At 39.5% G+C, this 26,861-nt stretch overlaps 1 protein-coding gene across 1 annotated transcript in view; it reads left to right on the top strand.

The window, feature by feature from the left end:
• The window catches only part of WWOX (WW domain containing oxidoreductase), a 538,444-nt gene that overhangs the window by 22,074 nt on the left and 489,509 nt on the right, over positions 1–26,861 (top strand). The window contains exon 5 of the mRNA XM_083629828.1: positions 233–339. Coding sequence (XP_083485954.1) covers positions 233–339 — 107 coding nt within the window. The remainder of the gene's footprint in view (positions 1–232; positions 340–26,861) is intronic.

Below are 26,861 nucleotides of genomic sequence, written 5' to 3' on the forward strand. Positions count from 1 at the left end.
CAATTTGAATATATACCTCTATTTCAATTTGGTTTTATTTTAATTCTTTTATTGGTTTTCAGTTTTTGAACTTTAATGAGAAAGTATGGTAAAAACATTTTGACTCAATAATCAATATATTGTAGTATGCAGATAGAATCCAGATATTTCCAGTCTCTTGGTTGTTAGTTAATACCTGCTGCTTAGCTTTAAATTCTGATTCTTTATGTTCTCAATATGTGTTTTGTTGTAGGCTTTGAAACAGCCAAGTCCTTTGCGCTACATGGTGCACATGTCATCCTTGCCTGCCGAAATACGTTAAGAGCTAATGACGCTGTCCAACGCATCATGGAAGAATGGGTAAGAGAAGGTGTTTCTTGGCACCAATAAGTATTGTAGAAAGGTCAAAAGCTCTTGAAAAGAAAGTGTTCAAAAGAGTGGGAGGGTTGTATCAAAGGAAAGATACAACCGTAGCCATGATTAATACTAGCTATAGGTTGTTGCTCTTAACCCTGGGTAAAATTCCAAATGTATTTTGATACCAGGTTTTATCTATCTGACTTGCACCCTTACACTGAAGATTGGCTTGGGAGGCACTGGTAAGGGGTGGGGTTGAAACTACCTGAACTATTGTCTTTTTCGTCATTGCTTGATTAGATGAGAGAGAGCTTTTTGGTTGTAGAGCCTGTGGAATGCTCTCTGGACCAAGGGCTACCTGCTGCTGACACTGGCATCTTTTGACACCAGGTTAAGACTTGTGCTTTCCACCTGGGCATTTGATGGAATTTGAGCCAGCTGAGTGAAGGCTTTATGCTAGTGCTTCTCTGGGTTGCTGATTAGTGTTCCTCTGCCCAATGGAAAGCTGGTGTTTTATGTATTGATTGGAAGGTTTAAAATTATGGTGGTTGTTAACCATTTTGTATGTTTTTAAAATGGATAGTAAGTCACCCTGAAACTGTTTTGTGTTGTATGACTATCTAATAAAATAAATAAATAATACTGCGAGCAGGGAAGATGATGTATGCCATTATTTATTGGTGTGTATGGTACTTTGCAGTGTAAGGAGGTCCCTGTTCTAAGAAGCATGCATTTTAAATTTTGACGTGGGGGGGGGAAGGAAGGTGGAAGAGGAGGAAGAATACACAATCATTACCTGTTGTGTTTTTGTGTGAAATTTTTACAGAGACATGTAAATAATGAAAATATTGTAGCTGTCAGTAAAGATACACGCCATATTTAGAACTAAATAATGACCGCTCCACACATCAAATGGGGGTGCCTTTTGCGTGGTCGCACGCAGCCCCCCGGATCCCAGTGCGACTCCTGGTAGTTTGGGCTGGCTTCATCCTCCCCAGGCTGGATACCTGGGGGTCTCCACCTACCTCAGCCAGCCGCCCAATCCTGCCTGGGGAGGCGTTGCCAGGGGAATAGCCAGGTAAGGGGAGGGACCGTCCTGCCCACACAACAGAAGGTGAATCTTACCTGCGAAGCAGCAGTCGGCTCCAGAGCTTCTCCCACCCTGCCTTCCCTCAGTTAAGTCTTCTTTTGCAGGTTAACCTTTTCTCCACAGGTATGCAGGCACTGCTACGTCAGGGTCGCTGTTGAAGAGCTAGAAAGGAATTTTCCTGCATTGGAAGGTTTTGCCTTTCCCGTAGCAAAACGTCACAACTTTGGCGGTTTCAGGCCTTGGGCGGAATCCTTTAGTCTACCTACCTAAATGGGGGTGGGGTGTGAAGCAGTGACCCATGCGCCCCACCCTTTGTGTCGGTGATACCAGGGTTCCCCGTTAAAGGGGTCTTGAGGGGAGGCACTGGCCATACACCGAGAGGTTGTCATTGCTCTGCCCTCCAATGGTGGCGAAAGGGGGGGGGGGGAAGGCTCTCTGCTTGAACATATGTTCTGCAGAACCAGCCCAATCCCCACACATTCTGGATAACCCTGAAGTCGCCCAGATCCCTGGCTGGGGACTGGGAAGGATAAATGCCCAGTGCCTGAGCCAAGGTCTCCCTACATCTGAAACTTAATAAAGTTGTGGCCAATTTTAATCCCATAGCACGTTGTCTTGAGTCATTATTCCGATCGGAAGTCACCTGGGGTTGGGGGGACCCCGCCTGTCCACACAAATAGATAAATAAGTATTTCAAAGACTGCTGATTAGCTTTCCGTTTAGAACCAGCGCTAATTTTGCCATTGTTGGCTACTGTACTGTTAATAATGTGGGTTTAAATACATTGCTAAGTAATTCTTTAAAATTTTGACTTAAAATGGAGCTGCCTAAATGGATCTGGTTCTTGTGAAAAAGTTATTATAAACTGTTTATTTTCATGTCTTCATTTGGTTCACTTGAGGACCTGAATTTACATTGAACAATAACCTAATAAGGCCACAAAGTTTACCAGCCTACGTTTCAGCTGGTCATGGAGAAAAAGGCTTTCCTTCCTACACAGCTAGCATGAAAACCAGCTGATCAGGGACAGAATTATCTTGCTAGCCTGCCTGGAATTCCTAGTTGCCTATGGAAATCAGCTAAGTTGTTAAATGCAATACTGTTTTACACCCACCAAAGGTTAATGCTACGATTATCTCTAGGTAATTAGCGGAATAAATGAGTGTGTATATGAAAATACTCAACCTGAAATTTCAAAGAATATCATGTTGGATTAAGAGATTTTGTTTATTGCTTATATAACTTTTTTTCCGGGCCTATGAAATGAACCATGAACCCATTTTTTGAAACAGCCTTATAATAACCTTACAACGTTGTGAAGATTTAGTTGCTTCACAGTTTACATAGCAATTGTGTCTGTCACTACATTGGTGTTTTCTGCAATAAGTACATATATGGTAAAATGTTTGGCAGCATATACTTGAGAACCACAACTGGCCATGGTTCCCTGATGTGTGACTGGAGATGGCTGTATCCCTTTCATGCTTAATGTGAAGCTGTTGTTGGATTTGAGTTTAATGCACCTGTCTCATCATTGCAGTATGAAGTGAGCATTTCTGGGAATGAATTGAAGAACAAAGGTCCCACATTGTCTTTGTTTCAAATTACTTCAGAAAAAAATGCATTTTATTTATTAACCATTCCCCATTCCTAATTGTTTTCAGTACAATCTCATCTGTAAAGTGGGTAGCTAGAGCACCTTCAATGCATCTTTGTAATGACTTTGTTGTTGTTTATTGAGAGGGACTAATTAACTTTGATTATTGCACTAATATTATGGCACTTTGACAGTCCCTCAGATTTATGACTCTGGGAAAATAAACAAATGAAATGCAGGTGCTGGAGCAGAAAGAATAAGTTATTACTGAACTTTAATTACTTGAAATGTGTAACTAGGAGAGAATTAGTTGATGAATTACAGAATGCTTAATATTTACATCAAAATACAAGCAGTCTTGAGTAGGAGATAAAAGAGAGTAGCTACTTAAAGTTAAGAATTATTTTTTTTACAAAAATCTATTTGATAAATTTTAGCTGATTGGTACTGCTATTAAAATGCTGAGGCCTATAATCATACACACATATATGTGTTTGATATTTGCTAGTGGCCATTAAAAAAGCTGCCTGTCAGAAACCTCTTCTTTAATACCTGTGCTTTCCATTTGTGATCTTTTGCTTGCTATAACTCATGATGCCATTGTCTGATTTGCTCTGATATCACAACAGGACATTGTTGCCCACCCCCTGACTACTATTGACTTATCTGCTCTTACGTCAACGATGCTAGCAGTTGAGACAGGAGAGACCTTAGAACATGAATTATGAAATAGCAACAGAAATATATTCCACGTTCAAAGCAAACAGTTGGCTTCTCAACAGTTGTAATGTTCTGATTGCAATAGCTCAATTTAATAATTTGATAATGTTGATAAGACATGTGTTCTGAGAATTGCATTAAATGTAAATTTTATATGTATATTTGACACAAATGTTCTTTTCCATTTATATCAGTAGTGCCACAAAGCAATAGGTATTTGGATGAAAATAATGTTTATATCCTCCACTTCTAGCATATGAATAAGCTTTGCAAAAAAAAGGGCCTGATAAACCTGACCTTAAATTTGGCATAATAATCCTTAAAATGCAATGTGTCACACTAGGTATTTTGTAAAAAATTTAAAACAAACTTCCAGAGGATGATTAAGCTATGCTTTTGGAGACAATGCACATGTGCACATGTTCTCTCTCTCTCTCTCTCTCTCTCTCTCTCTCTCTCTCTCTCTCCTTTAGCAAAACAAGCCATTTTTTGATGCCAAGCTTGTCACTTTTGTGGTAAAGCCACTGTTCAAAAACTTGCCAGTGTTGTCTCTGGTACAGTGGCAGACTGGGATGCCAAGACCTGTTGGTGGGGTGATACATAACTTGAAAGGAAAATAATATCTGATCAAAAATGGGACACAGAAGTGATGTATCTTGACTATAATTCATTTGGTTTCTTCATAAATATTCAACTCTGCCTTGAATTCAGTGAGGTTGAACTCTTAATCCCACAGTTAATGCCTGTAGTTCCAGAGCTAGTGTGGTTCAGATCCCTGTGTGGTTCACGTCAGCCTTGAAGCTTACCACATTGCCTTGAGCTGCTTGCTGATCTGTCAGCCTAATCCTGTTTAGATTACTGCAGTGCATTCTATGTGGTGCTGCCCTTGAAGAGTGTTCAAAAGCTATGGATGATACAAAATGTTGCAGCCAGTTTGCTTTCTGATGTGTGCCTTATAAGACTGCATTATACCTGTTTTATATCAAAGACTAGCTTCTGATTTATTTCCAGACCAAATTAAAAGTTCTGATGTTTACCTATAAAGCCCTTAAGGCCAGGATATCAGAAAGGCCACCTCCTGCCATGCAAACCTGAGAGTAGATTACAGTTTTCTTCTGAGGTCCTTTTGTATGCTGCACAAGATGAGGCTAGGCCTTTTCTGTGGTATGAAATTCCCTTGCAGCAGAGATTAAACAGGTCCCATTTTGCTTACATTCAGGTGAAAAAAACAACACTTCTATTCCATGTGGCTTTTAATAGTTTATATCATGTGAATCTTTGAGTCTGCTCCTTGTGGTTTTGAGAGATTTTCTGCTCTGCTCTTTGGTTTAGTATTTAAAGTTGGTTTTAATGTTTTGTTTTTGTATGCAGCCTTTGGTGACCATTGTGATGTAGTGGCTGATGGCAGCCATTCCATCAGGCTGCAGTGTAGAGAGATGAGAAGCTGGGCCAGTTCACTGACACAGCTGAGAGACCAACAGGTTTTTGCTCCTTAATTCTCACTGATAGTTACAACAGCTTTGTAACTTCATTAGTGCCTCAGTTTTATTTTCCCCAATCTTCCCTCCCAGTCCCTTCGTGTCCCCCCGAAGGCCCCTTCAAAATTGCAGGGGGGGGGCTATCATAGCCTCAACTTCATGGATTTGGAGTACAGTGGTACCTCGGGTTATATACGCTTCAGGTTACATACACTTCAGGTTACAGACTCCACTAACCCAGAAATATTGCTTCAGGTTAAGAACTTTGCTTCAGGATGAGAACAGAAATCGCGCAGCGGCGGCGCGGCAGCAGCAGGAGGCCCCATTAGCTAAAGTGGTGCTTCAGGTTAAGAACAGTTTCAGGTTAAGTACGGACCTCCGGAACAAATTAAGTACTTAACCCAAGGTACCACTGTACCTGCCTGGATTCAAATCCCTGCTCAGCTCTGAAGCTTGCTGAGTGACCATTGTCCAGTCTCCTTCTCAGCCTAACCTACCTCACAGGGTTGTTGCAAGGTTAAAAGATGGAGACCATGAGACTACTGTTGAACCCCCTAAAGGAAGAAAATAATAATAAAAGCTGCATGTGAGAGGTGTATGTATAGTGTTTTCCACAATTCTTGGATGTTTAGGTGGTTTATTGTGTCTTAAAACACGAAGAATGCATTTCTGTTGGTTTTCAAATTGTCATGAGGTTTTCATTGCATGTTGGAGGCTGATATCAGTTTAAAACTGTGACAATTTCTTGTGCTGGAAAAAAGGGAAATTAGAATTTTAAAGCTATGATTCATTTTAATCAGAAATTGTCAAGCATAAATCTCTTCTTGAGTAGTGGAAAAGACCCTAAAGCGAGCAGGGGAAAAAATATCAATACTTTGCAAAGGAGGAATGATTGTTCCAATTCGCAGCTTAATTGACTTTAAGGCTTAATGAAAAACACTCTGGCACAGTTTGTAAACACATTTGCTCAGGAGAAGGCTGAAATCCTATCCCATGAGCTGAAGAACTCAGGGGCTTATTCTGTATTATATTATTGACACCATTGAATGAAAGAGTAATGATTGAGTAGGGTTTTCACAGCTCCCGACTGTAGCCATCTCTTTAAGAAATACTTCAGAATATACACAAACAGAATTATAGGGTTGGAGCCAAAAGATAATTATAAGAAAGCAAACATCTACTAGCACTATTTTGCAAATGCTTAAGAGTTTACACAGTTCTACAATGGGAAGCTAGGTTTTTGTTTATTTGTTTGTTTTGCTACTTCCTAGAGCAAGGGTTCTCACACTTCCTACTCCCAGGGCCCACTAGAGATGACTGAAAATCATAGTCTCATCAATCATTAAATGGTGGTGCAGGGCGGAAGAGTCACAAAGTGGTATGAGTGGGAGTTAAAATTGGGCATAATCACCTGGCAAATACAGACATTGCTTTCTACTGATATCTAATCCATTTCTGGAAATTGCTAAATTATTGGCCACTGCATTTTACTTGCAGCACAGAGTTCCATAGCTAAGCGTTCCTAAAGCCTCATTTTAGGCAAAATTTGCTGAGAGGCTCTAAAAACTATACCTTAATATCCTTTATTGTATTCAACAGCCAGATCCAAGTTTTGATAGTGGTCCAATACCTTAGCTTTTCATGGCATTCCTGTTATATCTGTATACTTTACGTTTAGAGATTTAATGCACAAATTAAATAGCTATCCAGTTTGTATTCTGAGAATGAGATGGTTTGAAGAATTTAGATCAGCACTTTTAAGCCGCTTCTAGAATATGGAACTTTCAAATTCTGAGTATAAATTAGCCTTTGGACTGCTGAAGTCATTCATTGTAGTTTAGCGTATCATTCTGTGTAATTCTGTAGCACCATTTAAGACAGGTGTGGGGAATCTTTTACCTTCTATATGTTGCTGGACAAACATCCCTGGCCATTGGAGATGCTTGCTGGAGCTGCAACATCTGGAGAGCCAGAGGTTATTCACACCTGATGCAAAACAATCCAGTTTTTCACAATAAGCTTTTCTCAGTCAGCCACAGCAACAAACATGTTATCGCTGAAAACATGGTTGCTATCACTATATTGCCAGTCATGCCTCAGTCCCCATCCCAACTTTGTATACATTCTTATACATGCCTTCATTGACATCATCACATAGACAAATCTGTGGCATGGTGACTGTTTTTATTCACTGTTTGCTCCCTGATTGGCTGGAAAAATGCAAGAAAAACGTTTCCAAGTTAAAAGATTAAAATGGCAGAAAATTAGTGGCAGATCAAGGAAACGGTGGCTGCAATCATACACAAAGATGACCGGAATAGCAGACGGCTGGGTTTGTCCCTGGACCTTTTGGTCATGCCTTCCATTGTTGACAATATCAACAACTGAACCTCAGGAACATTCAGTGAAGCACTAGTTTTTTTTAATGATCTGTAAGTAAATGAATGTGTTAAAAAGCAAATGGGCAAATTAAAGCAATTTAACAGCTTCACAAACAACTGCATGGATGAACTGTTGAGATACACTTTTTTCCCCTTGTACTATAAACATATGGCATGAATTTCCTTCTCTCATTACAGATGCTGAGAGAAGGGAAAGACAAATATTTATAGTACGTTCATGTTTTACAGTAAAAACACTGTTCAGTTTGTTTATACAGTTCCACTGTTACAGTTTTTATGGTTGGTAATGAAACCACTGTAAAATAGGGTCTGAATTATATAGCAGATGTGTTGAGCCTTTTGCACTCTGAAAGGCTGGCCCATTGTTGAATTGTGGATATCATTTATACCAAATCAATGTCCTGAGAACAGCTGAACTGTTTCAGACCTTTGTCTATGTGTATCACTAGCCTTGTACTACCAACATAATAAAGATGTGATTTTTATGATCCAAATAAATGCAGCAATTTTCTTAAAAGTAATTAGATTTTGAAATACAAAAGCTGCCTCTCTGGTTCATGTGGGTAAGCAGAAGATACTTTAAAAGATTTGGTAGGCACTTTTCAAGAGTCTTATGGAGGTGTCCCAAAAAGGTTAAGTGATGTAATGTTACTACTTGAATTTTTCAACATTAGATTTTGGTGATTTACAAGGAAGTGTATTTATTAAGCCTATGGCCAAGTGAACATGAGGATTCACATACAGGAACTTTCCTCTTTCCTTTTGTGGGCAGGAGCTTATGTCCAATATAGAATTAAGAGTCTGCTCACTTGAGAGAACAGCACACACTGGTGTTTATCTGCATTGGAATACCTTAGTCATTTATTCATATCATTTAATATATATTGAAGCTTTCAAAATTGTAAAAATTTGAATATTTCAAATCTCTCTATTTAAAACTTCAGATACAAAACCTGACACAGGAGTTAATGGTATAGATGGGTTTGAATGCTGTTTGGAGTTCAAGTCTGTCTCAGATTGGGAGAAGTGGACAGGAATGTGCACAGGACATCTCTGCAAAATGCCAATAACACTGGGGTTGTGTGTATAAGTCTACATATAAACGAATGCACACATTCCAGATTCATTCTTGCATAAAGCAAGTTCTGCTTATAATTTAATTTTTGAAGAAGTAAACTTGCCAGTTCTAAATTTCTTCAGTCTCTCTACTGTAGTACTGGCAATATAAGCATGCTACATATTCCATAATGAAGAAGACCAGCTTAGCTTATGGTAAATACACTACTAAGTGTTTATAGTACATTTCATACTTTACATGATTCCTTTTCTAATTCTGCTTATCTTTTCATTCTAATTCCCTAAAGGACATATAAAAGAACCCCTAAAGAGAGTAATTACTGCTCTACTTCTTAACCAAGGCTGCTTCTGCAAAGAGAAATCTGAGCTGCTTTTTAACGAAGGCAGTTTTAAATAAAAATGCAAATAAGCTGCTTTGTAACCACATTATTTACCCACCTAGCCTCTTATTACCATGTTTGTATTGTTGGCAAACACTATTTACAGTCGTGTAGAAATTAACATTACTGGTCCTGAGGAAAGATTGTTGAGGGTAGGTTGTGCTTTGGAACCAATTAGGGTGAACCTTGTCTCCGTTGTGACTCATGGGAGAAAACATAGCCTTGCAATGTCAAATAATAACATTAACTCAGACTATGCAGGCATACCACCGTAATTATATTATTGGCCTTATTTTGCTTCTGCAGTGCTTTTCATTGTCTGCATTTTAAAACCATCCAGCAGAAGAATTTCTGGGGAGTGGCTTAATACATGCTGTGATTAGTTTCAATGGGAAGTCCTGGAGAAAAATGAGCCCAGCCCATTTTTGCTCAATTGAATTTAATGTGAGTCTTTAAAAATCTACTAACAGATATCCTACACATAGTATTATTTTCTCTATTGAAAAATAACTTTGAAGACACCCTCAGAATTCAGCAAACTTGATAGGTGTTAGGAGAATGTTACCAATAAAGCAGAATTTTCACACAGTGAAAGAAGCTACTTACTTCCCTGCTATACAGAAAATGAATATTTCTTAACATCTGAGATGAACCACATTTAGACATAGTTATTGAAACTCATGAAAGCTTTCCCTTATAAGCTGAGGAGGGCATAAGAGAGGCTGTAGTCCACCAAAGGACCAATTGGGATTGTTGCAATAATTCTGGCCTAATGGATGCTGGTCTGATCCACCAAAACATTGTTGCTCTTAAACCAGAGTGCACACACTGGATTGCTTAACAGTTTGACAGTTAAGTGGTGCTGGGCCAAAGTCTCAGCTTTCACAGTCACTTGCATAGGAAACTTGAGGAACATTGAGGCTTTATCGATGGTTTGATTTTTTTATTGGTGGGGGGGCCGGGGAACTTATGCAGAATGTAAGCTTCATATCTTCCTCAAAACACAAATCTCACCTTCCCTTTCTGCCCCTATTTTACCACCCACCATCTCTCTCCCCCACAAAATGAGGCTGAGTTCAAAGTTTTGGCCCAGATGCACACTTGTCGATTTAAAACTTGATGGTGACCCACATAGATTTTGGTTTAAAACCAACCAGCTATGCAGGAATGAAGTTAGCCCACTCCTGTTAGAGTAACAGGTGCTGATTTTAAAACATTGCTTTGTTCTGTTCCCAGAAGCTCATTGCATCCTAGTGGTTAATAAAGTTGGACCTCAAGACACGTGTTGAGAGTCCAACTAGCCTCAAGTGAATCTTTCTTCCTCAGGATTGGTTTCCCATCTGTAAACTGGGAGTAACAGCAGCCTATTCCACAGGGTTGTTGTAAGAATAAATAAGATGAGAATATGTGGCTTTTCCAAGGCCTTGGGCATTGCTCAGGTTATAAATTTAAATTAAAAATCACTTATTTTGATTGGTTTAGAAAGATGGTGCAAGGGCTCCCTTCGGCAGTATGTATAGTGCAAATGAATGACATCCAAATTTGTGAAGCTTTCCATATTTGAAAGAAAAGAAAAGAAAAAGAAAGGTGGTGCAAGTGGAAGTCAGAAATGCTGGGGGGGGGGTTGTGGGGGTGTCTTTTTAAAAAGATCTGGCACTGTATTGAGTACAGGTAGATTGATGTTATGTGTGTGTTGGGAGTACGCCCGAGATATAACTGTCCATTCATTACAAAGTGAGGTAAAGCAAAAAATCTCTACATTACTCTTTTCTGTTTTATGTGCTGTAAGGAAGCATTTCACATATGTGCATTTCTGATTGTGCTAAAGGGGAAAGAAAAGATTTTTTTTGAATGCAGGCCCATGCTATTAAAAATGTATTCTTGCTTCAGTTGTGACTTTCCATGTGAGTACTGTGGGCCAGGAAGGATTGCTGTCAATCAGAACCTTAAATTGAAAGGTGAAACATTTCGAAAAAGCGAAGTAAACTGTGTTTCCCATTGCTTCCACAATTCTTTATGTTCAGGACATATTTATAAGGGAAATTAGATTGGAAATTGAATCTAAATTGTTCCCATTTTTTTGCGAAACCTCTATTAATTCAGTGCATCATTTTTGTGGGAATAGTTTTATTACTTGCATATAACTTTATAAGGAGGTGGTAAAAATAAGTTATAGCATAGTGAGTTTTTTCAGAGTTTTTTCCCTTTCTTGTCCCTATTTCATGTGAGATAGCTGAGATATGCTTCACTGTTAAATATGACTGTTTAATAAAAATATTAAGTTAGCATGATTGTATGGTTGAGAGGCCTATGAAAGATTCACGGGAGTTTTGCTTTCTGTTGACTCAGAACTGTCATTCATCAGACAATTTGGATGTAAAACCAAATCAGACTGTGAGCAAATTGTTTAGCAAACCAGATTTTCAGATTCTAGTTTGCTGGCCATTCTCAGTTCATGCTGTTGATTTGCACACAATACCAAATAATGGTCAAGCTTTGCAAATTATGTTTTGATATTATTGTGTTACTATCCAAGCAGTGTTATTATCCATCTGTTTTTTGCTGTTTTGAATAGGTGTCAATGGGAAGCTAATACTCATATTTATTATGAGTATCTCATGCATCCACTTTTGGGTTCTTCCTATGATGTGCAAAGCCACTCAAGATGCAACAGAGATAATGTGTTCAGGACTCTTTCTCTCTCTTCTAATACTAGAATTCTGGGACATCCAGTGAAGCTAAATAGGGACATCTAAGGAAGACCCTGTGTGGTTGGAGTGTTGGACCAGGACCTGGGAGACTAGGGTTTAAATCCCCTCTGTGAAACTCACTGGGTGAGCTTGGGCTGTCCTTTATCCCTCAGCCTAGTCTACCTCATAGGGTTTTTGTGAGGATAAAATGGAGAGGGGGAGAACCATGTATGCTACCTTGAGCTCCATGGATATAAATGTAATAGTAAATTAAAGTTGGATGGTCATCTATCCCAGATGCTTTAGTTGAGGGGGTTGAACTAGGTTGTAGGGATTTGGTCTAGATGATACTTGGTAACCATTCCAACTCTGCAATTCTATGATTCAATGAAAACATTGGAAAATTTGGGACAGACAAAAGAAAGTACTTCACATAATATACAGTTAAACTCTGGATTTTGCTCCCTCCCACAATATGTAGTGATTTGGATTACTTTAATGGAGGCTATGTAAATAATGGGGGAATCAGGCTGTGTTATAGTGCCAATGTCAGAGCAGTATGCCTGTTAATACGAATTGCTGTGAATCACAAAAGTGGAGAATGCTGTTGGCATTAAGGTTCTGCTTGCAGGTTTCCCATAGGCATCTGGTTGGCCACTGTGAGAACAGGGTGCAGGTCTTTGGCCTGATCCAGCATGCCTTTTGCTCTTAATTGCTCCTTCTATATCCTCTTATGTGTACACTAAATGGTGATAGGTGAATATACTTAGGAAAATTATGCCCCCTTATCATGCAGTGAGATAAATGAAGTCCAGTTGCTCCAGAACTGATTTCATAATACTAGTGACAATATTTATTATTGTTGAATCTGCTCATTAACTTTGTCGTGTTTAATATTCTGTGGTTATAAACAACAGCATAAATATATGCACTCATTTCTAATTAATTTGTGTAATTATGTTTTATAATCTAGGTGCTTGAAAAGCCAGAACTCTGTACACCCCATTACTGTGTTACAGCTAATAAAAAATATAGATTGAAATAAATCTTGAAACTTACTTTAATTGTAAGTATAGATTAGCTGTAAATTATATCTTTGTGATGTTTATTTTTAATTCTGCAGTGCTGCAGATTTGCAGAACATACCAATTAGTGTAGTTATTCTAAATAATCTTGAATTAATTACTGTAAATGTTAAATGCTATTTCTTTGACAATTAAAATCACAGTGCTGAGTTAAGATTTAAAAAGCAGAGCCAGAAATAAAAGCAAAGATGAAACTAGGTGATAACAATAGAGCTGACCTCAAACTTATTCTGCAGAAGTCTCATTTAGGTCAACTGAAAAATAATGCACCCCAAACGATTTGGTAGGAATTCAACAATTCTAGATAATCTACCAGCTCACATTTTTAAAGTGATGCTTGTTTGGAAATATATGTCATCACACAAATTAAATGTTGTTGTTTTATTGCAATGAAAGTAAGTTACACTATATTTTAAGGAAGACTGAATTGTTATGATAATGATAACTAGCTAAATAATGTGTAAAATTCATAGTTACATCGAGCTGCAATGAGCAATGGCTGTGTCACATGTTGGAGATTTAAGAGGGAAATGCATGGTCCATCATGTCCTTATAAGATTGCAGAGGTACCTGACCAACCACTGTTGAAGACAGAATGCCTGGCTAGAGACATTCTGGTGTAAGGCAGCTGGGGACATTGACAGCTTGGCTCAGACACATTATGCCTTGCTATTACCATGGCAACTTAAAAGCTGTTGCCCTAATCTCAGTTTTGCTTCGGTACCATGACTACAGATGGCCAGGAATGATACTATAGCTCCTGTCCCAGCACAGGAAAGTGGTGTTGGAGGCCTTTGCTTTGTGAACGCCAGGAATTCTCAAACTAGTAACAGGGTGCCGCCGACTACTACTGCCTCCTTTCTTTTCTCTTGCTACAAAGAAATGTGGCCACTCACATAATCACTGCAAGCACAGCCCTGCTTGAAATCAGCTGTATTAACCTCATTCCTGCCTGCAAGCATTGGAGCAGGGGCTTATACACACTTCTGCTCAGATGCTCACAATATCCTTACTATGTAGCCCTCCAGAAAAGGTGCAACAGGTTTTTTAACATGGCAAGAAATCACATTTTACTAGCAATGAAAATATTATGGTTTAAGGGCCAGGAAGTACAATACTCCCTCAGCTGAGATGTTATTTTGACTAAAGGCAACTAGATCCCTGCCAACAGCCAGCCTAGGGTAGTGGCTAGGAAATGTTGAGTTGGAAAGCTGAAGCCTTGGTTTTAAATCCCTGCTACATTGTAAAGGTCACCAGGTTGCCTTGGGCACTGTGCTCTTTCCTGGCTTCCCCTTATCTCCCAAAGTACAATCAAGCGTGCAGAACAGGAAGTCTGCATGGCTTGCATTTCCTGCTTCCCCAAAATGTCCCAAGATACTTTCAGTTAAATAATCTAAACTACTCTGTAATAACTGCAGATTTATTGCTCATTAAAAAGCATTTGGGAAGTTTCTTAGACAACCTTGTCAGTATTCCACTTCTAATACCAAAGACAAAAGACAAATTGTCATTTTTTTATTTTGAAATGTGTTTCAAGAGCAAAGAGTGCCTTTGGTTCACAGTAGAATGCGTGCATCAGTTGAGAAATAGTGAACCTTTCCATTCTGAGAACATTATAATACATGTATGAGAAATGAAGTTGTTTCTGATGCCTCCTCAGACACAGTTTAAGCGATTAATGGTATCTTTCAAGATACATAACTGAGAATAATTTAAATGCAGTGCTTTGTATCTTATAGCTCAGAGCAAACTGTTAGATTTGCTTGTGAATAAATACGCAATCTTCTAATAATCTGGAATCATCATATATCATATGTAACACTGTCTTCAGAAATCCTGATACGGATTACACTTTTTAAAAAATACACCTTTACTGTACACAAGCCATTTGTACTAGCTGGCAGGAGCAGCAGCTGGACTAAGATGCAAGGACTTTATTTTTGTTCATTATTTCTTTGAAGTTTTCAATAAAGATGTTATTGGAGCAAAATATAAGAGCCCTGCGGTTCCTTAAAGATTAATGCATTTGTGTCATGAACTTTTATAGGGAAGAGCCTATTTTTCATCAGATGCATGTTGAGGTAGGTTCCTGCCTTTGAAAGCTCCTGCCCAAATCAGTTTGTTAGCTTTGAAGGTGTGCCACAGGGCTCCTTGCAGTGATTTTCCTTTTCGGCTACAGCAGGCTTAACACTGCTATTAGAATTAATATATTAAAATAACCCTACATGATTATATTTACTTCTGTTTTATTTGTTCCCCAATCCATTGCATTTTAATTCCATTGAGGGAGGTTGTTAACCAAAAGTGAACATGAACTGAAAGTGGAGATGTGAGACAAAGTTGGTGGAGAGTGAGTGAGTTGAGATTTGGTGTTCTCTAGATATATTAAAAACCATGAGTTACTGTGCATATGCTTCAATAGTTAGGCCTAACCCCCCCCCCCCCCAATTTTGGAATATCCATTATTGTGATATATGTTTCTCCTCACATACTTTAGACTTCCCTCTTTAAAAAGGTTAAAAGTGGGACATAAACATATTTCCCCTTACTTTTAAGAACAACAAAACACCACTTTTTCTGAAAGTTGAGAAGCTGCCCTAGAGTACACCATCCAGAATTCAGTGCTGTCATTTCCTAGTTCATTTTTTAAAAAATTATTATGACTATTTTGACCCAAGTTTGGTGCTATATTTCCTGAAATGAATGAAAAATTTTATCTCTAGCTGCTTCTGAACACAACAACTACAGATGAGTGTTCATTCTCAGCATTGAATTGAACTTTATGTTCTGAAGTAGGTTCTGTTTCTTCATGTGAGTGAACTAATACATATATCTGAAGGACAGATGCACAAAAGGTGATTGAAAATTAATGCAATGCATTGAAGAAGTTCATTAGCAGAGTTGTGTGTGTGTGTGTGTGTGTATGTATATATATATGAGACTAAGCTGATTCTAATGCAATAGTCAATATTATGACACATCCCCTCCCCCCATGCCATGAAGCCTGTGCCCTGATTTGTCAAGGTCAATGGGCCTGTCCCTCACGCCCCTGGTACTGATAAGAAAATGGATTTGTACTTTCACAAGGAGTCATCCAATCAGTGTTAAGCACAGCTGGCTTCAGATAAAAAGAGAAACTAAAGGCTTCCCCTGAGCTCTATACTTAAGAGAAGATTGTGCATCTGAACAAACCATGTTCAAAGTATGTAGCATCCAGATGCACATCCTACATTCCCAAGCAGCAGTGGCGTAGCATGGGTTGTCACCACCCGGGGCAAGGCAAGTAATTTGCACCCCCTAACCCGTGGATTTGCGCCCCCTAACCCATGGATTTGCGCCCCCTCACCCTAACCCCCAGATGTTGCGCCCAGTGCGGCTGGCCTCCCCTGCACCCCCCACGCTACGCCACTGCCAAGCAGTCAGCTTTCTTGTTGAGAATCCAACAGACCATGTTTTCACGAGATGCAGGTTTTATTCCAGGAGATAGTTTTGAAGGGACCACACCTTATGGAGCTGATGACTTTCTTGGAGCAAATGACACCCAGGTCTTGGAAGACCGGCATCCTCCATTCATCCGTTCTGTCACATTATGACAGAAATCATTACGAGCTTGATGGGTTTATTTATAAAGTGCTTTGAATATTGAAGTAAGCCATCTATTTCAACATTCCTCATTTCAAGCTGGGCTGTGGATCAAGATGAAAGAAAAATTAAATTGTATATTGAAGAGCTGTTAATTGAACTGTACTGTATTTAGCCAAGGGAGCCTGAGCTCCAGGCAGTCAATACTACAGAGAATTTTTAACGCACTGTATCACTAGGTTGTCAGTTTGTATTGGCAAATGCAAACAGCCTACTTGCACTGAGAGTGGCAATGATAAAGCCTTGAGAAACTTCTGAAGTTGTTAGGGAATAATGTGATCATCTTTTGTGGTAGTGTTTTCCAACCAAGTTCCTTAAAAGAACTGGATTTCTTCCTTCCTTCCTTCCTTCCTCTCTCTCTCTCTCTCTCTCTCTCTCTCTCTCTCTCGTGTGTGTGTGTTTAAAAGATGAAAACCTATGAATTTTATGCTATTTTCACAGAAAAAGTTTTGCAAATTACAAGTTTCTATGCAGTCTAAAGAATTCCAGATTGTGAATTTCTTCACTTGCTTTGACAGTCTCATTTAAAAATATTAGCACACTCTGATATAACTCTAAAACCAGCATATCAAAAAGCTTTGGGAAAATGTTATCTCATTTTTCCTAAGGCAGTGTTAATTTCTTTTTGTAGCTAATCTATTGTAATGTTAAAATGTTAGTACATTTATAGTTAAAGATTTCTTTGAACAGCTAAATTATTTAGGCATGGCTTCTGGAACAAAAAGTGGTCTACTTGGTGGTCTACTTTCCTTGCTGATAATAAAATTGAAGGGACTAGAGACATTTCTAGAACTTGAACAGATTTGGGGCAACTTATTAAAAGGTACACCATGCCTACACTAGTTATAACTGCTTCACTTCAGGATAGGATGTGGCTTATTCATGGTGTAAAGATAATCTTCAAATGTGGAAAAGTTAATTTATTACTTAAAAGAATTTGTATGGGCTTATATCTGAGAGAATTGAGGTAATTGGCATTATGGTGAATGGTTTCTGTTTGAAATGCCTCCACAACCCTCATCGCTAGTCCACAGCTTTCCAAACTGTGTGTCGTGACATGTTAGTGTGTCAGCTGCAGTGTATAGGTGTTTCGCACAAATGCTCCCTGTGTTCCTCCTGTAGCTGAAAAGGGGTTTGTTTAACCTACGGTTTGCTAGTAAAACTGAATTACTGTGTCACAAAATGATGCATGTCTAAAACGTGTGTCATCAATATGAAAAGTTTGGAAAGCTCTAATATAGTCTGTGTATGCCCAAATATTCTTAAGGACTAGAGCTATGAATACTTGCGTAAGCACCAATTCTGGCAAGGGTATACCCTCTCAAGGGTTGGACTTTATGCTGGTGGAGAGTTGGAACTTAACCGCATTAAGTACCAACATTCAATTTTATGCCTTTTGGCTCATGAGTGGATTTCTAAGTAGGGTTTTATTTTTTAAAACCATTGAGTTTTTGTTTTTTAAATATTAGAATGTTCATATTCTTTTGTAAGATTCAAATGGAAGTCATCAATACATCTGTAATAATTTGAGTATTTGCAAGATTGCTCCTTGTTAGATACTGGGCACTCCCCTACATTTGTGAAGCATTTTGCATTACGTTTGGTTTCTAATATTTGAAAAGCTGTTAAAATAACAACATGAAAATTTCTGTGATTTAGGAAGATTGCCTAAGGTGCTAAATGGGATAAATCAGAGTTCCATAAGAAATTACAACACTCTCCACATTTACTTATATGCAAGCTATGCAAGTTGGAGTAACACAGATGCCATTGCAGTCAATAATGAAATCTCCCGTGACTTCATGGGAGTCAATATTATTTGTTGCCCCTGCTTCTCTGTTGGCAACTGAATAAAGGTTCCTTAGGTGTGATTCTGACACTGTTTCATGTAAGGAGTGTCCTGAATCTAATAAGCTGCTTGTGATACTCCCTGAATAATTTCAGAATGCAGCCTTTTGAAAAAGATTGCCATTGAATACTTTTTTTTGGCTGGCAGTTTGGGCAAATGGACACTTGGCATGGCATATGGGAAGTATTGGCACTTCAGTAGCTAGTCCTCAAGATGCAACAGCAAGCCATAGTTTGGAATCTTATGAATGAGCCCTATGGAGTCTCAGGCTGGCACGCTGCGTCCTTTCTCCTTGTGCATGTTACAATTCCAGATTTACAGTCTTTGTTCGCCCCAAACCGTAGGTTGCAGTTTCATCTCAGTGGGCAAATAATGGCTTGTTGCATATCACATTGGAAGCATAAATGAAGGAGAACCCTTCTAATAACTTACCCATACTATGGACAGCCACAGAGAAGTGTAACTTGCATCCCTTTTAGAAGAAGAAGAAGAAGAAGAGGAGGAGTTTGGATTTGATATCCCGCCTTTCACTCCCCTTAAGGAGTCTCAAAGCGGCTAGCATTCTCCTTTCCCTTCCTCCCCCACAACAAACAATCTGTGAGGTGAGTGGGGCTGAGAGACTTCAAAGAAGTGTGACTGGCCCAAGGTCACCCAGCAGCTGCATGTGGAGGAGCGGAGACGCGAACCCGGTTCCCCAGATTACGAGACTACCGCTCTTAACCACTACACCACACTGGCTCTCTTTATTGTAGTTTTTGTCTGCTTTATTAAACTATTTTCAGTTAACTATGTAAATTTTATTAGGGTTAACATTTATTGCAGTTTACGTCTATATGAAGTATATAGTTCGTTTTACTATGTGTTAGAATTAGAACAAAGGTAGTTTTATTAGTGTTTGTGCATATAATTTTCTGCTGTTCCTGATGAAGAGCTCAGTAGTCATGTTTGGGTTGAGATTTGTTTGGATTAATCAGTCCAAATTCTCTCCATTTGTTTGGCTTTTGGTGTGTTGCTCTTTTTGTGTGCAGTGACCTTTGAATGCTTACAGTAACTTATTAAACTAAGAATGAGAAGATAATTAATGAAGTGGGTATCTTTGTGTATGCTGGTGTCAAAACAGGCCAAGTGGTATGATAAGAGGATATTCCTTAAGGTCTGCAGGGAAACCTTGTTTTTTCCAGACTCGTCTAGCCCCCACCTTGAATCCTAACTGGGAAGGCTGCCACATCCTGATTCCAGATGTTGGCATCAGAGAACAGTGTGCAAGTGCATTATAGTTTGAAGGAAAGCAAATGGTTTTGTTCTTGACCCTTTCAACCTAGGGCTTCAAACGAGGAGATGAGTAGGCTGAAAGGAAGCATGCATCCTCCTAAACTGAAAAGTATCCCTCAAATTGTAAGAGTGGACTATCTACTTGGCAGTATAATTGATTGGCAGGGGAACTTGGCCTTGGAATTGATGGATTGTTTTCTCTTCCCACCACCAAACTCCAGATGGACAGGGCTGAACTGAAGAAGACACAAGTGTTCTTCTTCCTTGACCCCAGTGCTGTCTGGGTTAGAGCAATGAGCTCAGGGACTGAAGGCAGCATGCTTGTTCATCCTCTGATCACAAGAGATGCCCCTGTGGTAGCTTTGGGGTTGAAGGGGTGTGTGGGCCTGCATACTCACATGCACCTCCTATCCCCCAACCATCATGAGGACTGGAGAGGTGCCAGTGCAGTATCACTTCTTGAACTGGATCTTCCCAGCTGGAGCAGAGGATTGACCTCTCATGGGGGGGGGGAAGCCACATGAAGAAGAGCTTCAAATAATTATTGCAGGGTCTGGGTTGGTTCATGGGGAGATGGGTCCCTTGGGGTATTGTGGTCCTGAGCCATTTTAACGCTTTGTAGGTCAAAACCAGCACTTTGAATTGGCCCTGGCAGCCAGTGCATCGGGCCAGTGAGTAACTTGGCCGCCGAATTCTACACCAACTGGAATTTCCAAACAGTCTTCAGAGGCGGCCCTATGTATAATGCATTGCAGTAATCTAACCTAGAGATTACCAGGGTATGGACTACCCACTTCTGATTGAGGTGGGTGCTTCATGGTTTCTAGTAGGCTTTTGAGTGGGACTCTAAGCTGGCTTAAAGAAGCAAGGCACACTGATCTAAGAAAGTTAATTTTAGTGTGTACACTAATGATTCAGTACCAGAGGTTATTTTTATATGGCATCTGAACACAGATGTCACCTGTCACTACTGTGTTGCTTGTAATGGAATGCATTTGTGCATTTATGCACATTTTGGATGCACCTCCAATTGAAAACAATGGTTGCACATTCAAATTTTAGCATATCCCTTTTCTTTCCATCTCCTCTGATTTGGGGGAGGGGGCAAGGGTGGGTATTATTAGCCCAGTAAAACATACAAATAAAATCAGGGAATATAACAACAAATAATTTGCAGTAACCCACATACACCACAAAATTATCTTGTTTAATTAAAAATTGAGAGGCAAAAATAATGTGCATAAGTTTGTTTCATTTACTATTTAGGAACTGCATTATCACAAGTTGTTTATTACCTGAGGCTTTGATGTATTTAAATATGACACAGCTTCTGAAGTGAAAAATTACACATTTATGGGCAGAATTAGGAGCGTCCCATTGTGTTAAATATATAAAGTGACATATTTATGTGTTTTCTTTTGAACAGAGCCAGGCACAAAATGACATTTTGTATGAGACTAAACCAGAGGTTGATGCTAAGATAGATGCAGAGTTTGATTTAGGCTTGAAACATATTAAATGAAGGCTACCAATTGCCTTCTGTGCACTAGAAGAGGTGAAGTGAGATAAACCATAAATTGATTTTTGTATAACTCTTAAATTAAGTGCAACATTATTCAAGAGAAGAAAAGACCCCAATGTTGCACCACTACCCTAAGGTAGTTAGTTCATCTTAATATGTTAATAGGCTTCCAGAAGAGATGAACATTTCTTTCTTTCTCTCTTCCCCTCCCTCTCTGATATTTGGTTAATTTGCACAGGCTCCTAGTCTCTGGGCAATCTGATAGAAAGTCATATGTTACTGGTTTCTTTATGCACTGAGCAGCTGCATTAGGCAATATCTTTAAAATGTAAAAGAAGCCTACCAAATGCACAGTCTGATAACAACAACAAATCTAATCCAAAGTGACAAGTGGGAGACTTTCCCAGACGTTTTTCTCTTTAATGTAACATGACTTTAAATTGATGCAGCCCCACAGTGATTGAAAAACTCTCAGAGCTTGTCTCCCATGATTACATTTCTGATCTGTACAACTTAATTTTTTAACTCAGTGAATCTCGACTTTGCGAATGAGCCGTTTATTTATTTATTTGAGGTCGGCAGAGCCTTCATTGACGCAATACTTCCATGTAGCATCATGGTGGTTTTGGGTTGGCAGCACATGCACTCTTTTTTCAGATTGTCGTCTCTGCAGAAATTATTGGTTGAACAACTAAATGGTCCTTTTAGGTTTTAAATAATGAATGATCTGTTTAAATGCATCATGCCTTCCACATATGCTTTCACACTCTTTAACGTCTGGCACAGAGAATTTTTGGATTATTCCATTGTCTTCATCTAGTAGCCACTGACAAATTCATACTTTCTATGAGGGCCTTTTAGCTTTGGAAGAGACTCTTTGCTGCCTTTTGATAGATCTAGGAGCTTTCCCCTTTTAAGCAGGCAGTTGGGTTTTTTAGATATGGTTTTATGGCTAGTTGCAGATTCAAAACACAACAGATATGAAATCAAACAGGAAGAACAAAATGTTGTACTCCTTATCTCTGCCCAGCGTCCACTAGTGTAATGTAGCAATGGTGCTGTACCATAGACAAGATTCACTGCAAATAGTTTGAACCTTGGGAGGTGTTTGATTGATCACATCATAAACCATTATTATGTGAAGAGTTATCTAATGACTGCCTTTTGTTTTAGTATTATTTAGATGCCTGCCAGAGTACTGTTATAACCTACATGGGTAATAGGGTCACTGCATAGGGTATTGACTGCTTCTAATGTTTTGAAGGAAAGAGCTGTTCCACAGAGACATTAATCACTTCATGGAACTTGTGCTGTGGACACCTCTCCCAGACCTGCAACAACAGTAGTACAAAGTTTTGCATGTATGAATACAACTTCACACACAAAAGGTTTCGCACATTTATCACCAACATCCTATCTGCTTCATTGTGTATAGTTCCCTTAAATACCAGAGGACTAACTGGGCTCTACTTTGCAGGAGAGGGCATTTAGGAATGTTCATGTCAGTAGCTTTTTCTATCACACTAGGGTATTGACTGTAGCACCAGCCATGTTAGCCAGAAATTATCTTAGAGCATTCAGAATCCATCAAATGCCATTAGTTTCTGGGTCCTCTATTCCTGCAGAAAGGAGCAGTCACAGTAAGTTCTTACCTTACCTGGAAATGATCTGTCCATGACAACGAAGTTAGATCAGCCCCCTCTCAATTTCAGATCTACACTTACCCACCTGTAACAAAGACCAGATTAAAGGTATAATTTGCAAACTCTGTTGGTCTTCAGCAGGGATCATCTCAGGGCTGCTGCTCTGAGGAAGGTAGACAAACCACTAAGCTGCCTATTCTGTGTCTCTGTTCCATCACCTGGGCTGGATCTAGATACATCAAAAAAGTGTTTCAGGAAAATGCGTTCTAAATTTCATAAAGGGAAATCACGTTCGTGAAAAAAGGAACTCCACAGCGCCATATGGTGTCACAGTTTTATAACCCACATAAAGCACTTTTTCTTTGCCAATGTAGCTGAGTCCCTGGTAAAGGTAAAGGGACCCCTGACCATTAGGTCCAGTCGTGGCCAACTCGGGGGTTGCGGTGCTCATCTTGCTTTATTGGCTGAGGGAGCCGGCATACAGCTTCCGGGTCACGTGGCCAGCATGACTAAGCCGCTTCTGGCAAACCAGAGCAGTGCACAGAAACGCCGTTTACCTTCCCGCTGGAGTGGTACTTATTTATCTACTTGCACTTCATGGTGCAGTGCCTCAAATCTGGTGCCTGAGCCAGAGGATCCTCACAGCAAGGTCATATGGAAGATGGTGACCCCTCTTCCTGGCCCTCCAACCCATGCAGGTGTTGTGCTGAGAACCCAGGTGGGCAAAGCTGTGCCAGATCACCATTGCATAGCTCCTCCACCCAGGCCTCAGTGAGTAATAGCTGCTGAGCACAATTCAGCCAAAGTTAAGCTTTGAAAGTCCCATTGATCTTAAGGACAGAGTGGAAAATTTGTCTGGTGAAAAAAAGTCTGTGTCCACTCCCCCCTCCCCCCAAAACAACAACAACAACAAAAACAACAACCACCTAGGGCTAACCAGGATGGCATCCCTAGGCCACCCAACGTGTTCTGGTTGGAGTGGGTACATCCTGTCACCTACAGTTGGTGATACTGTGGCATTGTTGAGGTGATGGCAGAATACTGGGCAGAGTGAGACCTATATATGTAAAACAGAGGGCTTGACTAGCCTCTTACACCATTTATATATGGCTCTTAAATGTAATTGGCAAACCTGTATGAGTTCACTTACCTTGAAAATTAGCATCTTTACAATATAGTATTATTTCCCTTCAGCATTCCTCCAGTTCTCTTAATTCTGTGCCCTGTGCTTGTAGCATTAGATTTCTGCTTTAACAACCTCTTCTCTTTCATTCCATTGTACTTTGTACATTCATTAAGCAGTAGTTGTTTCTACACACTCTGCTGTCTGGTAAATGTCTTGATAGACTTTGCTTTTACAGCACAGAATAGAACAGAATTTATCTCATGTTAATTTGATGATTAGCAGTGAGTTGAATGAGCCCAGAAGTTATCTTGTTTGTGCCTGCCTATCTGTCAAGGAGGGCAAAATGTGATAGCCAACATTTTCATAGTTGTATTTCAAGTGTAAAAATTAGTGGTATAGCTTTTACATTCATTCATTCATATTTATTTCTTCCAAAAAACATAAACAATGTAACATTGCTTGATCTGTCATTGCTTACTTACTTAACAATTTTATAACTTTCAGTGAAAGTGTATGAACTATCTCAGTTGGAAATAATTGTTTAAGTTGGTACTGGGGGACTTTAAAAGTTCTGTTTGTAGTGATCTTCAGCAGCTCATTCACATATACATACTGTTGCCCGCAACCCTAATCTCTGAGTGGTGCGAGATTCCAAGGGTTCCAGGTACTTTCCCAGAATGAAGGTTTCCTTGGAATGAGGGACAGTGGAGATTGTGATGTTTTTATGATATATGATTTATTTACAGATATATACAACCTGAGCCAACAATGGAGGGGCTCACAGCAGTAACACCCCAATAATGTATTGCTTCTCCTATAACCACAGCCTTAGATTCAAACAGAAATCAAGCATTGATCTGTGTCTCCAGTTGCTGCCTGCTTCTAGCCTGGCTCTCTCACACAACTCTGGCTCTGGGTTTTGCCCTTCTAACCAGCAGCCAGGTGAGGGAGGGGAGTCCACCCATTTGTTTTCTGGCACAGAGCCACTTTCTTTGATACCTTAATGACCGATACTTGAGAGACCGTTAGTTAGAAGCTGGCCTGCTACTTCAGCAACTGAATCCTTGCTGGATCCAGGAATTAGAAGGGACATAGAAATACAGTGTAACCCCCCCCCCAAAAAAAAACCACCCTCACAATACCTTAGATATTATCTATGTTAATAATCTTAAATTGCAGATTAGTCAACGTCTCTCTCTCTCTCTCTCTCTCTCTCTCTCTCTCTCACACACACACACACACACACACACTTACTTACTTACTTAACTGCAATGCTTTCTCTGGCTTGCAGTAACTATAGCTTGCCATCATGTCAGATCTGGGTAAATGATGGTTACCACAAACTATATTTGCCTCAAAACTGGTTTTGGCAGCTGGACTTGGGCAGGTTCCGTATTCTGATTGGGAGGTATGCTGTCAGATGTCACATCAAACTATAATTATTGCAAACCAGGAGGTGATAAGTGAAACAGAGAGTGTGATGGGAGAAGGGTGTGTGGACATCCAAGGCAAACTGTTATTTAGCCATATCTAAAACAGACTGCAGTGTTGTGTTAGTGTGCAGTCCAGCTTAAGGTATTTGCTAGATCATATCTTATTATATGTGTAGATATTTAACATGTTCTGTGTCCATTTCTTGCAGTCAGGGAAGCACAGGCTATTGCCACATGAAAGCTCATGTGAAATAATAAGCTTAGTTAGTCAAGATATCACAGAAATGTGTATATATGTCATTTTATGTATCTAGAATGCTTTCCTTCAGATCAGCTCAACGAGCCAGTGTGGAATAGTGGATAGGGTTTTGAAACAGGAACTCACCCCATTGCGGACTTCCGACCTTCCAATCGGCAAGCCCAAGAAGTTCAATGGTTTAGACCACAGTGCCACCTGTGTCCCATCTTTACCTTTTGGGTTTTGAAACGTAGATCAGTGTGATCTGAATTCAAATGTTCATTCAGCAGTAAAGGGAGATTGTAGCCAATCCTGGCTTTCTGAGTATACCATCTCTATGAAACATGAATTTCTAAACACATTGGGTTTTTGTGTAAAAAGTAATGTGTAATGCAGGCCTCTGGCTTGGTACATCCAAGGATGTGTATAATTGCCAACAGATTCTGCTCACCTTGTCACTTCTTTCAGTCTGCAGTTTAGATTGGAACTTGCACTTAGTAAAAAGAGATTCTGAGTCTCATGCTAACTTGCTATTGAAGAGAGCAGAAGTCATATCAACAGGAACTAATAAAGTTCTCTGCAAGGCAGTGTAAGTCTCCCCTCCCCACCCGCTGTTGGATGTTTTCATTTAAATATTTAGTTGATGAAGGGTCATAAATGGAAATTAGTTTGATGGCTTCCATCTCTGATGATGTAGAACGTAGATTATTTAAAACATTCCAGCCTGAGGAATCACACAGTGCAAATTATAACCCTAGTATCTTAAGAGCAGAGAACCTGCATAGGCTGCTAAATAAACTTCAATAATTACTTCAGGGGGGTTTCCTGTGCAGGGCTCTAATTTTTTCTAGTTTACATTTTTCTCAGGTTGCTGACCACAGTGACAGTTTTGCTGGTCTTGTATAAAATAACTAACACATGTATGCACCTGGCCTTTCATTATTGTTACTCTGCATTTTATAAAGAGAGAGCAAGATATGAAACTCTCTTGCAGTTTCTGCTGATAACAACACTTAGCCAAGGTTTTATACGCCTTGAAAGAAAAGACATGGCACTATCCATTAAATACTGTTCCAAAGCATACCTTTGCAAAATAGTCAGATAGTTGTAGCTATCATTTTGCCACATTAAGATGACACTTAAATTGTTTTCTTACTGACTTAAATGTGAGCGTTCCTATCTCTTAAATAAATGAGGCATGCTTAACACTTTCCTAGTGTTCTCCTTACTCAAAAGAAATAGGAGTGAAATTGCATTTGTATATTTTCATGATGATGAAAA

Source organism: Podarcis filfolensis (assembly GCF_964270895.1).
Source record: "Podarcis filfolensis genome assembly, chromosome: 8".
NCBI lineage: Eukaryota > Metazoa > Chordata > Lepidosauria > Squamata > Lacertidae > Podarcis > Podarcis filfolensis.